Genomic DNA, 12,090 nt, shown 5'->3' with positions numbered 1-12,090 from the left:
TGCCATTGAGGGAAAATAAAAGTGCTAGAATTAGTTTGTATATGTTAACGTTCTTAAGAGGGGAAGGTTAAGCTGTGACCGCAAATCAGAATATGGTAATTTCTACCCATGGGCTAACAAAATTAAAAAGCTTATATTTTCAGTACTTCACAGTATACAGAATATTTTCACGTACATTATTTCATTTCATCTTTACAATAACTCAGTGTGGAGAAAGAGCAGGTACTTCATCTCACAGATGAGGAAATAAGGCCTGAAAGAAGTCCAAGACGGTCAGCTGGCAAATAGTAGAGATGGAATTAGAACCTAGATCTGTTTGGTTCTCACGTCTCTAGGTCATGCTATTTATTCCTCAAGTAACATTTATTCAGATTATCAGAAGTCCACTGCGGTCACTAAGCTGACAGGAAACAAATTGAAACAACTGAGTTTTGGTTGTTCATCTCTTTTGTCAGAGTGCATATGTTTGTGTATATGTTTGGGTTTGTGCATGAGTATGCCCACTCACACATGCATCAAAAGAAATCAGACAATATTTTCTGGTACATTACTTTCTACAAACGTAATATTTCTCCAAATTTCTTCCCATGGTCCTTTCCTCTTTGCTTTCTGTAATTTCCTTTATTTTCATGACTTGAAATACCATTTCTACATTGATCGAGCCCCAAGGAACATGCAGATACTTCAGAGTCATTTTTGATTCTTTTGTATCACTCTCCCAAATCCAGTGTCCATTGCATCTTTTCCATCACAACTTCCACCATTCTAGTATAGGCCCTAATCACCTGATTCCTGAATGTCAATTATACTTTGCTTTCCCTATTTTTCCTCCCATCCATCTAGTCCCACTAATACGTATACCTCCTTGATCATGTCTCTCCCCTATTCAACAACTTTAAATTCTTCACCATTTCTTATAGGATAAAATCCATTAACCCTTAGCTAAACACTGCTACGGTCTGGTGCCAACCCAAACTGATCTCCTAAGTTTGTCTCCTACCATTTCCCTTACTCATACCTTCTACTCTAGCCAAACTGTGCCTTTCACGTACATTGTGTGTCCCTGCAATGCTTTTGTTCATGTTAGTCTTCTATACCTTTACAAATCCTATTTATCCTCTGCATATCGCTGCCTCTGTGAAAAGTCCATAATAATTTCTCTAGCCCTAGAGTATGTAGTATGTAATCACTTGTTCGACTATAAGTTTTGTACTCCTGTGATATTTTGTATTATTTTATTTTTTATATAGCTTTCCAGCTGTTTATGTCATCTTCTCAGCAAGATTGTAAGCTCCGTGAGGGCAAGGGCTGTCTCTCACTCATCTTCATACCCCTGTTATCATCTACCAGAATACTTGAACTCAGGAGATGCTTCATAGATGCTTGTTGATTTTGTTTTAATACTGTTGGTTTAAGATAAAAAGAAATAATAAGAATGAAATAAGTAAAATTTTAATTTTTTCATGACAGTATCTGAAAGACTTCTTTTAACAAAGTGAATGTGCAAGCTAAAAGGGAGCTTTCTGCTGAAAGAAAAGAAATGTAATTCATAGGAATAGTCTCAGTCCTAATGTGTACATTGCTTTTATTTTTTTCAGATATTACAAAGAATACCTACAAGAGGTTGATCAATCATTAATGAAATATCAAAAATATCCCTTTACTATTTTTTGGTTTAATTCATTAGATTACTATGTATTTTTGCATTTTTGCCAAGAGCATCTTGTTAATTATCAAAATTCTGCAACATTAATTTTTAGAGTGATAGCATACTAAATTGTATTAAAGTAATATCATTATCAAAGTGGAATTTATATTCTATGTCGTCATCTTCAGTAGGATTCAATGTGGATTCAATTTCTGCCTTATTGCATTACAAAATTATTGGCACCACAATAGACAGTCTTTATTAACCCCACCGAGTGACCCTTCATGTCTGAACATGTCAACTTTGATTATCTTTCTTCTGACCTGGAAAGCAATGCTTCAACATTGTGCACATCAGAAAAGGAAATAGGGACAACATAGAACACAGGCAAGCCACTTTACCTGAGACTCAGTAGATGACACTTGCTTATTGCCTAAAGAAGCAGCTATTGTGCGTGGGTGAGAGTGAGACCCAGAGAGCGTGAGAGCAAGAGAGATGCACCCCCAAATTGTGTTCTCTTACTTCTCTCACATAGCCTATTTTGATGACTTGACAGGTCAGTTGAATCAATCTGCTGTGTCAATTTAGCTAAACAGGTGGTAGAATATTTTACACCTCATTGAGTCAGCTTGTTGATTGGCTAAATTGATTGAAATCGATTAGTTGTTTTGCTGTATCACAGACAGGTCTGAATGTCCTCCTTGACCATGGGGTATGAGACTTACACAAGCCATATGTCCTAGCACAAAACTACAAAAGTTTAGTTGAGGACTATAACACCCTACATAAGAGCTACTAGGAGATTGTCACCTCGTATACCCTAGCATTTAAAGAACAACATAAGAATACCCAAGATGATGTTATTAGGGTGAAGAGACATTTTGTAGTCCATAGAAGATCATTTTAATTTTTTAAGATTATACAACTATTAGACTGAGCAGGGATTTAGATCCTGGATACTCAGTGGTGCACAGGAAGACTCCTTTTTACCTAAGCCATTTGGGACAACTATGCAGTTTTTAGATGCAACCACTGGAGGGTGTTTGATTTTAATCCTTCCTTCCTGAACGAGGAAATTCATGTTCTCTGAATTCCGATTTGCGAGTATAACCTGTATAAGTTCTTAAAAAGGCCCTTTGACAATTTTTCTTTTCCATCAACATTTCAGAGCTGGCTGAGCAGTCACCATGTCACGATTAACGAGTTTTTCCTTGGCATTTTTAGCACGCATTCAGGAAGTCGATGAAGTATATGAATAATATACTTGATTTACACATGAATGACAGAGCAGAACATTTTGGACTTGGTGTATGTGTGTTATTAAAGAAGCTTCTGTGGTCTGTAGTTGCAGCCATTGGTACAGATTTAACAGGTTATGCTATATAAATATAGACACATTCCTGCAGGGGGGGAACTAGTTACAATATTATAAGCTGTGTTTGTCCCTCACATCTCATTTAAAACATGTTGACCCAAGACTGCTCCTTCCTCTAAAAACTAGCAATGAGGCCTTTGAGGATTGTAAAAGCAGACTTCATAATATCAGTCTTGACTACAACAATAATTTTCTATGGATCAAACTAATGAAGTCTATGACATAGATCCATTCATGTTTAATGCCTTCACCTTTGATGTATCTTCAGTTTCTTTTGCACCACTCTTATGGTATTCCAACTCAACTTCATCAACACGCAAATCTTTCCATCGCATACAGTTTCAAAAGTATAAGAATTGGTCTCCCCCCCACCCCCATGCACACATGACCATGAGTTCTCAAAAAGCTTCAATATAAAGATGTTACTTTCCAAAGTGAGGTGTAGGTAACTGTACCCTTCTCATATGCCCTGCTAGAGAAGTGTCCTTTGGCCATCATGAACCAGCACAGATGGGAAGATTTAACACAAATATTTTTCCTAAATGCTAAAACTAAAAGTCTTCAGATCTTGACATTATTTTCTTGGCAGTGACCTACCTTTCCATTCTTGAACCTGTGGCCAGGATCTTCCTTATGTTTTCTCAGGTTTGGTGCCTGAATGTGGCAAGAATTCCTACTTTCCAGTAAAAGTTTGGTCTGTCTCTTCCCAGGCTAGAAACATCTGTAGTAGACTAGCAAAAGCAACTTTGTTGCCAACAGGCATCTGAATGTCAGAAGTGACAGGCAACCAAAAGAAAGCCAGATAGCAAATACCCTACTCAAACTGCCTAGAGACACAAACTTGAGAAGTAGAGATTTTCTCACCCATGCAGCTGCTGGGTTTTGTGGTGTAAAATACTCTACACAGAGCACATTGTGTTCATAGGGCCTAGTGGATCCTTTAGGAATGAACAGATGTGCTCTGAAGCTGACATGTGACCAACAGAACCCAGCTGTGCAGTTGAGATCCTGAGATTGGGGACATTTTTGGATGAGTACCATTTAGGCTTTTGAGCCCATCTTATCTCTGTTTCTGCAGAGGTTTAAAAACATAAAAATATAAAAGTTATTCAACTGGTCAGATGGAGAAAATAGCACTCCAAGACTAAAAGTAGAAACAACCCAATCCTGTAGCTTTTGTTTGCCTTTAGGAGAAAGCAAGCAAGTTGCTTAAAAGTGCATGTGCAACACTTATTAACAATTATAAATTGAGCTAGTTGTGGCTGAAGCTTTAGAAAAACCTATAGATGATTAAGTGGACATTAAAGAGGAGAAAGATCTTTCAAAGACTTTTAGCTCAGTTTCCTCTTCTACGCATAGAAAGGCAGTGGGAATCTCTGAGTTATTCCTGCATTATTGCACCAGAGAAAGACACTAGTGAGCAAAAAATATTATCATGTGTATGGTTGATCAGCCATGTTTGTTGAAATTATATTTATGAATTTGGCCTCAAATATCAAATTGTCTTTCCATTTGTTTTCGTGCTCAATTTTCTGTGAGTTTCTCCCACTCAAGAATCCTAGGACTCCTTCAGTAATTTAAGGGAAAAATTATAATGTCTGATTACATTCTTGCATTTGCTAGACTTTCCTCACTATTCTAATCTTCAGTTCTTTAATGGCCATGTGATTGTGCTGACATTGAAATGACAAATGACTGGAGAATACATCTGGTGTCAGATGATCCCTAGTCACTTCTGAAGTGAGGCATGCAAAAAACATTTTTGTACATGGATCTGTACTCATTGCCAATAGTTCCTCTAATAGCTGGACATACTGGACACCATTCAAGTAAATTGTCCTTGGGGAGTAATAAAATCCTTTTCCAGGCAATCTGACGTCTGTAACCTAAAAAGTGTGAGGCAAGGGTGACATGCACAGTCATGGAAATTTAACACATTGCATACAATTTACTCACATGGAATAAAATTAGATATGCCCAACATCCCCTTCATGTTAGAGTCAAGAGAGAGGGAACTGTATCCAATATACCCAGCAAAGTACTGCAGTCAATAGACTGAGGTTTCTCATCAAAATCTGAGGTAAAGAAAGAATCCATTGTGTAGGATTTCAATCAGGAAATCTAATTTTGGGGTAGCACAGAGAAGAGACACCTTACAAAAAAAAAAGATTAGAAGACCAGGATAAAATTGTCTTAAGTACCAAAGAAACCACAGAAAAGACTATATATGGAGCAAGTAGTCGTGTTCCATATTTATCAAGACTGAACTGATTAGAATTAGTTATATCTACAAATTTTTAGGGCATAAGGTTAAGGGATAAAAGAGGCGGGGCAGGACATTTTATACGCTCTCTTTGTTTGCTACTCTCCACATTTTCTTTTTTCAGTATTCTCAGAATGTGTTCCATTACCTACCTCTATTCTCACTGAAGAGGTAAAGAGAAAAGAGAAAGAATTTAGAGATGTGGACATTTCGGAGTAGATTCTGCCCACCATCATGCTTCCCTGTCCATCCACTGGTGAAATGCTATAGCAAAAGTAAAGGATTCATTACCAGAGTTATAGCCTCCAAAGTAAAAACTGTAAATAAATTGTGGTTTCCTGCACTCACAAGGAGTCAACAAATCCATGTTAACTGTTGATCAACTTACTAATCAGAATCAATTAGAACCCTTACACTAGTCAATAGAAAACAAAAACCCTGCGAAAAAAATTTAGCCCAGTGAGCTATGAATCATCAAGCCAGGAACTTGGAGGAGGGGGCAGGGAAGGTTTTTGTCAGGCAAGTAATATCACACAGTGTTTAGAAAGCCCCTACGCCCCTCACACACACGGCTAAATAAAAAATTTTGTAACCTTAATCTCTGTGGCAGACAACACAGATTCTTATATCTGCCAGAAGCAGAAGCAAGACCCAAAAGCTTTAGCGAAATCGGCTAAGATAAAGAGTGAGGTTGTTAACCTGTATAACTCTTTCAATTGGTTAGTATTAAGCATCATTAATTTAAATGCAGGTAGTATTTTCAGTGAGACTACATTATAAAGTACCTCACTGTATGCCTCTATTTATACTGGAGGTCTAATAATTTTTCCCAAATATATAGTGCTGAATAATACATTGATACATGTGAAACCTGTATTATTTTTGCTGGTTCCGCCTCACCAGTCACAGGAGTGGATTCATCTCAATCACTGTCAGAAAATGTCTTGATTTTGAGTATTGATATATTAACCTATATGTTTAATAAATATCACTGTTGATAGCTACTAATTAACTAACATTCACTAAAATTAGAGGGGTATTATCAGTTTTGATGCATCCTATCTCGCCCTAATGATTTGCCTGTTTGATATTGGATGTACATAACTGAGTATAAGTGTACCAAGATTCTATTATTTGAACCTGGCAAAGTAATAAATTATGCTTTTGTTTACAGACTATTTGTATTTTAATTTTTAATATGCTAACTAACCTTAATAATGATCCTGACATAAGTGGACGTGTCAACACAAAAATAACTTGTAAGTAGCTAATTGATTAGTTCGATAAATTAGATGGTTAGTAGGTAGTAGCAAGACCACATAGAAATTCATGAATAAGAGTGTTTTCCCCTTGTCCTTCTGCCTACATCTGCAGTAGATTCAAAGCCTGACATTTAGGACTACTGAATTCTTTTGGAAAAGTATATACACCCCATTAGAAGCAATTTCTGGGGGCTGCCATTGTATTCTTTTGGCTTCTATTTTGTCCTTTATTTCCTCCTTCAGTTTTTTTTTTTGCTTTATTAATAAGAGGCCTATTTTCAACTTACTTTTGCAGATTTAACTCTACTTTTCTAAATACACTGGAATTTTGGTTTATACAACTGCCCCCCCCTTTTTTTTTTACAAAATTGCGAAGATCACAAATAGGTTAAGTGTAATAGCTTTGTTTCATGGCTGATAATCTAGTGTGGTTTCATAACCTTGTTTAGAGAAGAAGAAGGCTGTCAGACACAACCCTCTCTAGTTTTTTCTGTCATCATTAAGTTACTTCAAACCAAAATTTGCAAAGAAATAACTTAATGACCTTTCATTTAAGGGATATTTTATATTTTTATGTAGAAAAAAGTCTTTTTAAGGGATTCCTGTTACTCAGTTGCTAAATTTGCCTGAACAAGTCAGGGCAAGGTTTAGCAAGTATTCATATGTGCTGTGGATTTAGGGATTTTTTTTTTAAAGAACATTTCTTTATTATCTCTTCGTGGTAAGAAACTTTTTAAAACGATTTCTGAAGGTTTCTAACATGTCTCCCACAAAACCACAGCCCTACCATGGCAAACATCACTGCCTGTCAGGGCCTACACCAGCTATGGACCAGCAGTGCCTTAACTTGATACCTGTTTCTGCTTAGTTTGTTTGGAACTTTTCTAAACCTTAACATCCTGACTGGTCTCTAATTCAAAGGTGGCAACTTTTCTCTGTAAAGGTCCAGAGAATAAATATTTTAGGCTTTATAGGTCATATATGGTCTCTGTTGCATCATAGACTTATTTTTTACAACCATTTAAAAATGTTTAAAAAATCATTCTTAGCTCACAGGCCATACAAAAACAGGACATGTTCCTAATGGATCAGGCTCCAATTCGCAGTCATTGGATGCAGACATGCAACCCCACGGTAAGGGGAAAATTATTTTGGACACTTGCTACATAGGAGCCAGCAACAACTCCCTGGCTAAAGATTAGCAAGTAAAAAATATTAACTCTATCTGTTGGGTCCCTTGCTAATTTATTTATACTTCTCACGATGTCTATGTCCTTGCTTTTCCCCAAAGATAAAGAGACAGGAAGAAAAGATTTAGGAAGGGACGGAGAAAGGGGGCAAAGGGAGATAGGCAAAAGAGGGAGAGTAAGACAGGGGAAGGGAGAAAGAAAGCAAAGAGGGAGGTAAAAGGACAAGAGAGACAGGACAGGAAAAAAAGAAAAAAGAAAGGCAGAAAGAAATAGGAGCAAAGAGAGTGAGAAAAAGAAAAAACATAGAAAAACAGAGCAAGCCAGGATATGGAAGCTAGGGCACAGTCTCTCCTTCTTTTCCTTACAGCCAGGCAGCTCTTAGAGGCACCTCCCCAGCTGCTTTCAAACATTGACGTTGCTGCCCAGCCACTGATCACCATCCCAAGAAGTGAAATGTGGGCTTCACATCTGAAAACTTCCACTTGGTTTTTCACCAAGTGAAATGGAACATGAAATTCAGGGCCCAAGAAAATGGCTCATGTTTTCTTTGGGACACTTTGGGAAATTTTAAATGTACTGACTGACTCCAGTGCATATGATTAATGTATATATAGGGCAAACCAGGATAATTCAGACCTTTTTTTCTTCCAGAGCAGGTTTTCAGCCGGAATTATCTGGATGGGTGCCTCAACTCTCCACTACGCTTTGCCAGGATAAGCACAGCCAGTGTAGTATGCAGGAGACAGGGACCACTCCCTCTCTCCAAGGTTCCCTTCAATACCCACACCCTGTGCAGCTGAGTGTAGTGGGATACGTCCTGACAGGCATTCCTTCTGGGGGCAAATGAAAATTCTGTCTAATGAATCTCTAAGAAGCCCCCTTACCCTAAAATTTGCATTCTGCTTAGCTGTCAAATGGCAAATTATAATAGACAGGTGAAGGGGGAGAACCATATTAATGGGGAAAAAATTTTACCCTGTTCCCTTCCCCAATCAAGAAAGAGGATACTAAAACCAAACCTATGACATCCCAATAAAATTCATTAGTGTGTATGTGTATAGTTTCTCTTATGACTGAACACTTGAATTGTAATTTTCTTTAAGTAGATAGAGATATGTATAGCTATTCCTTTTGTTTTTAAAAGTATAGTTTAAAAGTAAATTAAACTATATCCCAAAACATAGAAATAGTGTTGTTTCATAGAGATACAGTTTCTGTGACAAATGTGCTCCTGACAAGGTTTGTACAGATCAATTTTTAAAAGTTAAATGTAAAGCTACAATTCATGAAGGAAGAATACTACTCGGAATAACCCCTCGGTAAATCATTTTGTAAAGAATTCTTCTGTAAAAATAACAATTAACTCATACATAACCTGGTAAAATTATGTTTTCATGCGCTATTGCACTTATACCATGATGCTGGTTTGGGGTTTTGTTTGGTTTGGTTTGGTTTGGAGGAAAGGTGAAAAGAATAATGGGAAAGATGCATGATAGTTTATTTTACTATATCTTACAGATCCAACTTCTAATGATGAAGCTTCCCACATAACTTCTTTCTTTTTGGGAGCAGAAAGAAAGGAAGAAAATGAAGAGTCAGAGCTGTTGATACATTGCGATAATATTTTTCCACTCTATTGAAACTTTCTACCTTTCCTTCCATTCTGTTTCACCAGTTCTCTAAATGACAGTTACAGAGTGATAACTTCCCCATTGATACTTGTGTGGTGTTTTCGTTTTGGTTTTTTGTTTTTGTTTTTATTTTTTGCAGATTTCAATGCTGATTTTTTTCCCTTGAAAACGTAATCTCTAAAATAAGATGCATAAAATTCTTAATGGGTTCCCCTCCCCACTTAGAAGTTGCCTTATTATCCCCTCAGATACAGTCTCTGTAACTACTGCATGAGAAAGTCCTGAAATGTATTAAGTAAAAACCAAAACAACAGTAACAACAAACTGTTAAATGGACAATTCTCTGTGTATCTCTCAAAAAGTTTTTTGTCTATCTGTAGGGTATGTAGAAAGTTTGCTCTTTTTCACTTGTGAAAGTGTTCTTGCTGCCAAATGGTAGAAATAAAACCCTGGAAAAGAGAGATCATCTGTAAAATATGCATCTGTAAAATAAGTTTCTCTTTTCAAATGGCTTGTACTGGGCTGTTTGGTGGCCCGCACTATGTACTGGACGTGACTCCTTGAAAGCAGTCTGTAACCTTGGGCAGATTTGCAGTGACAAATGTTGCTATGCTTCTGTAAGCACTGCTTCTGCTAGAGGGCACTGTACATTAGACAAGGCCTTGTGCTCTGCTTAGTAAAGACAGCTCTCTGTTTCAGCACCTGTGTCCAAGTCTCCATTTGTTAACATATGTGTGTGTTTCCCTTTCTGGCGGATAAGACTTTGGGAAGCATGGTGGCAAAAGGATTATTTCATGGGATGAACAAATCTAGAGTTAGTTGAGTGTTTTTCTACTAGGAAAAGGCCATACTTATTCACCTCCCTTTCAGAGTTATTCCACAAACTAGAGCAAAAACTTCTCAGATGATAGACTCCTCCTCCTTTACTGTTCATTTCACACCATCCCCCACCTCCGGCTCCACCCCTCACTCCTCCTCTGAACAAAGAGCAGCTGGTTCAAATTAAACTCATGGGCGCACACACACACCACTTCCATATCTCCGGGTTTGAAGGGCAAAATGGACAACCTAAGGTTGCAAATAACAGAAGGTATTCTGAGAGACAAGCTATGATTATAGAAGAGATTTTCTACCATCTACCTATATCATATTATTTATTATCTTTGAAGTATATATATATACTCTCTCTATATATATAAATATATATATATATATATATATATATATATATATATACATAACCCCCCCACTTGTTTAGTAGTTGGAAACTGGGGGAAAAGCAAACCAAAACCATAAATACAGTGACCTTCATTAAAGGGCTCCATTTCTCTTTTCATCAACCCACTGATTGCTTGTTCACGCAGAGTACTAGCCTAGAAGCCTGCCTTGAATTAAATGATTAAGTAAATAAAAATAACTGAAATACACCTAAGCTCTGAAGAAGTCAGAGTTTATATAGCTAACAGAACACTGTAAGTAATGATGAGGGTAAAGAAAAGTATTAGTTTTTTTGTTTTTGTTTGTTTGTTTGTTTTAAGGCAATGAGCTTTCTGAGTGCAATACAAGAAAAGAAAATGTGATGTACCTTAGTGAAAGACTGGATCTTTGCTATACTAGAGTGCAAACCTAATGCTTTAAAGACTGGAAATGTCTTTGTTTTACTCTTTCTCTCTTTCTGTGATTTGTAGCCTACATTGAAGATCTCACAAGATGTGTTGAGCAAAGCAGAAGACTTATTATCGTGCTAACTCCAGACTATATTCTCAGACGAGGATGGAGTATTTTCGAACTGGAAAGCAGACTCCATAACATGCTAGTCAGTGGAGAAATCAAAGTGATTTTGATTGAATGTACAGAATTAAAAGGGAAGGTGAATTGCCAGGAAGTGGAATCACTAAAACGCAGCATCAAACTTCTGTCCCTGATCAAGTGGAAGGGACCCAAGAGCAGCAAATTAAATTCTAAGTTTTGGAAGCACTTAGTATATGAAATGCCCACCAAGAAAAAAGAAATGCTTTCTCGGTGCCATGTTCTGGACTCCGCAGAACAAGGACTTTTTGGAGAACTCCAGCCTATACCCTCTATTGCCATGACCAGTACCTCGGCCTCTCTGGTGTCATCTCAAGCTGATCTCCCAGATTTCCACCATTCAGATTCGATGCAAATGAGGCACTGTTGCAGAGGTTATAAACACGAGATGCCAACCACCACCTTGCCAGTACCTTCCTTAGGCAACCACCACACTTATTGTAACCTGCCCCTGACACTGCTCAATGGACAGCTATCCCTTAATAATGCCCTGAAAAATAACCAGGAATTTCAAAGGAACAGTTCCCTGCTACCTTTATCATCCAAAGAGCTTAGCTTCACCAGTGATATTTGGTAGTGGAAAATTTAAAGTCCTCTGAACAGCTATGTGAGCATATAAAATTTCAGCTATACCAAGCAAAAAGTACACCTAATAACACTGAGGTGCTGAAAAGGTTTTCAAGGAAAAAGGCACAGAAATCACTTTTGTATCTAATTTTTTTGTTTACATTTCCAAATAGTGGAGGATAGAAGGACCTGCTTTTTTAGTATAGTACCTTGTTCCAATGTACAGTTTTGATTTCTTCCTTAAAACAATTTTAAATTCTATTCTTTTAGAGTAGGGTTTATGGTACCACTTAGACTGCAAGTTTGGTAGGTAAGCTATGTTCCGTGTAGTTTATGAATATTTCA

At 37.3% G+C, this 12,090-nt stretch overlaps 1 protein-coding gene across 1 annotated transcript in view; it reads left to right on the top strand.

Moving 5' to 3' along the window:
• Positions 1–11,755, top strand: part of IL1RAPL2 (interleukin 1 receptor accessory protein like 2) — a 503,579-nt gene extending 491,824 nt beyond the window's left edge. The window contains exon 9 of the mRNA XM_057717591.1: positions 11,058–11,755. Coding sequence (XP_057573574.1) covers positions 11,058–11,755 — 698 coding nt within the window. The remainder of the gene's footprint in view (positions 1–11,057) is intronic.
• The last annotated feature ends 335 nt before the right edge of the window (positions 11,756–12,090 follow it).

The sequence above is a fragment of the Hippopotamus amphibius genome, chromosome X, assembly GCF_030028045.1.
Source record: "Hippopotamus amphibius kiboko isolate mHipAmp2 chromosome X, mHipAmp2.hap2, whole genome shotgun sequence".
NCBI lineage: Eukaryota > Metazoa > Chordata > Mammalia > Artiodactyla > Hippopotamidae > Hippopotamus > Hippopotamus amphibius.
This window is presented reverse-complemented; position numbering and strand designations above follow the sequence as displayed.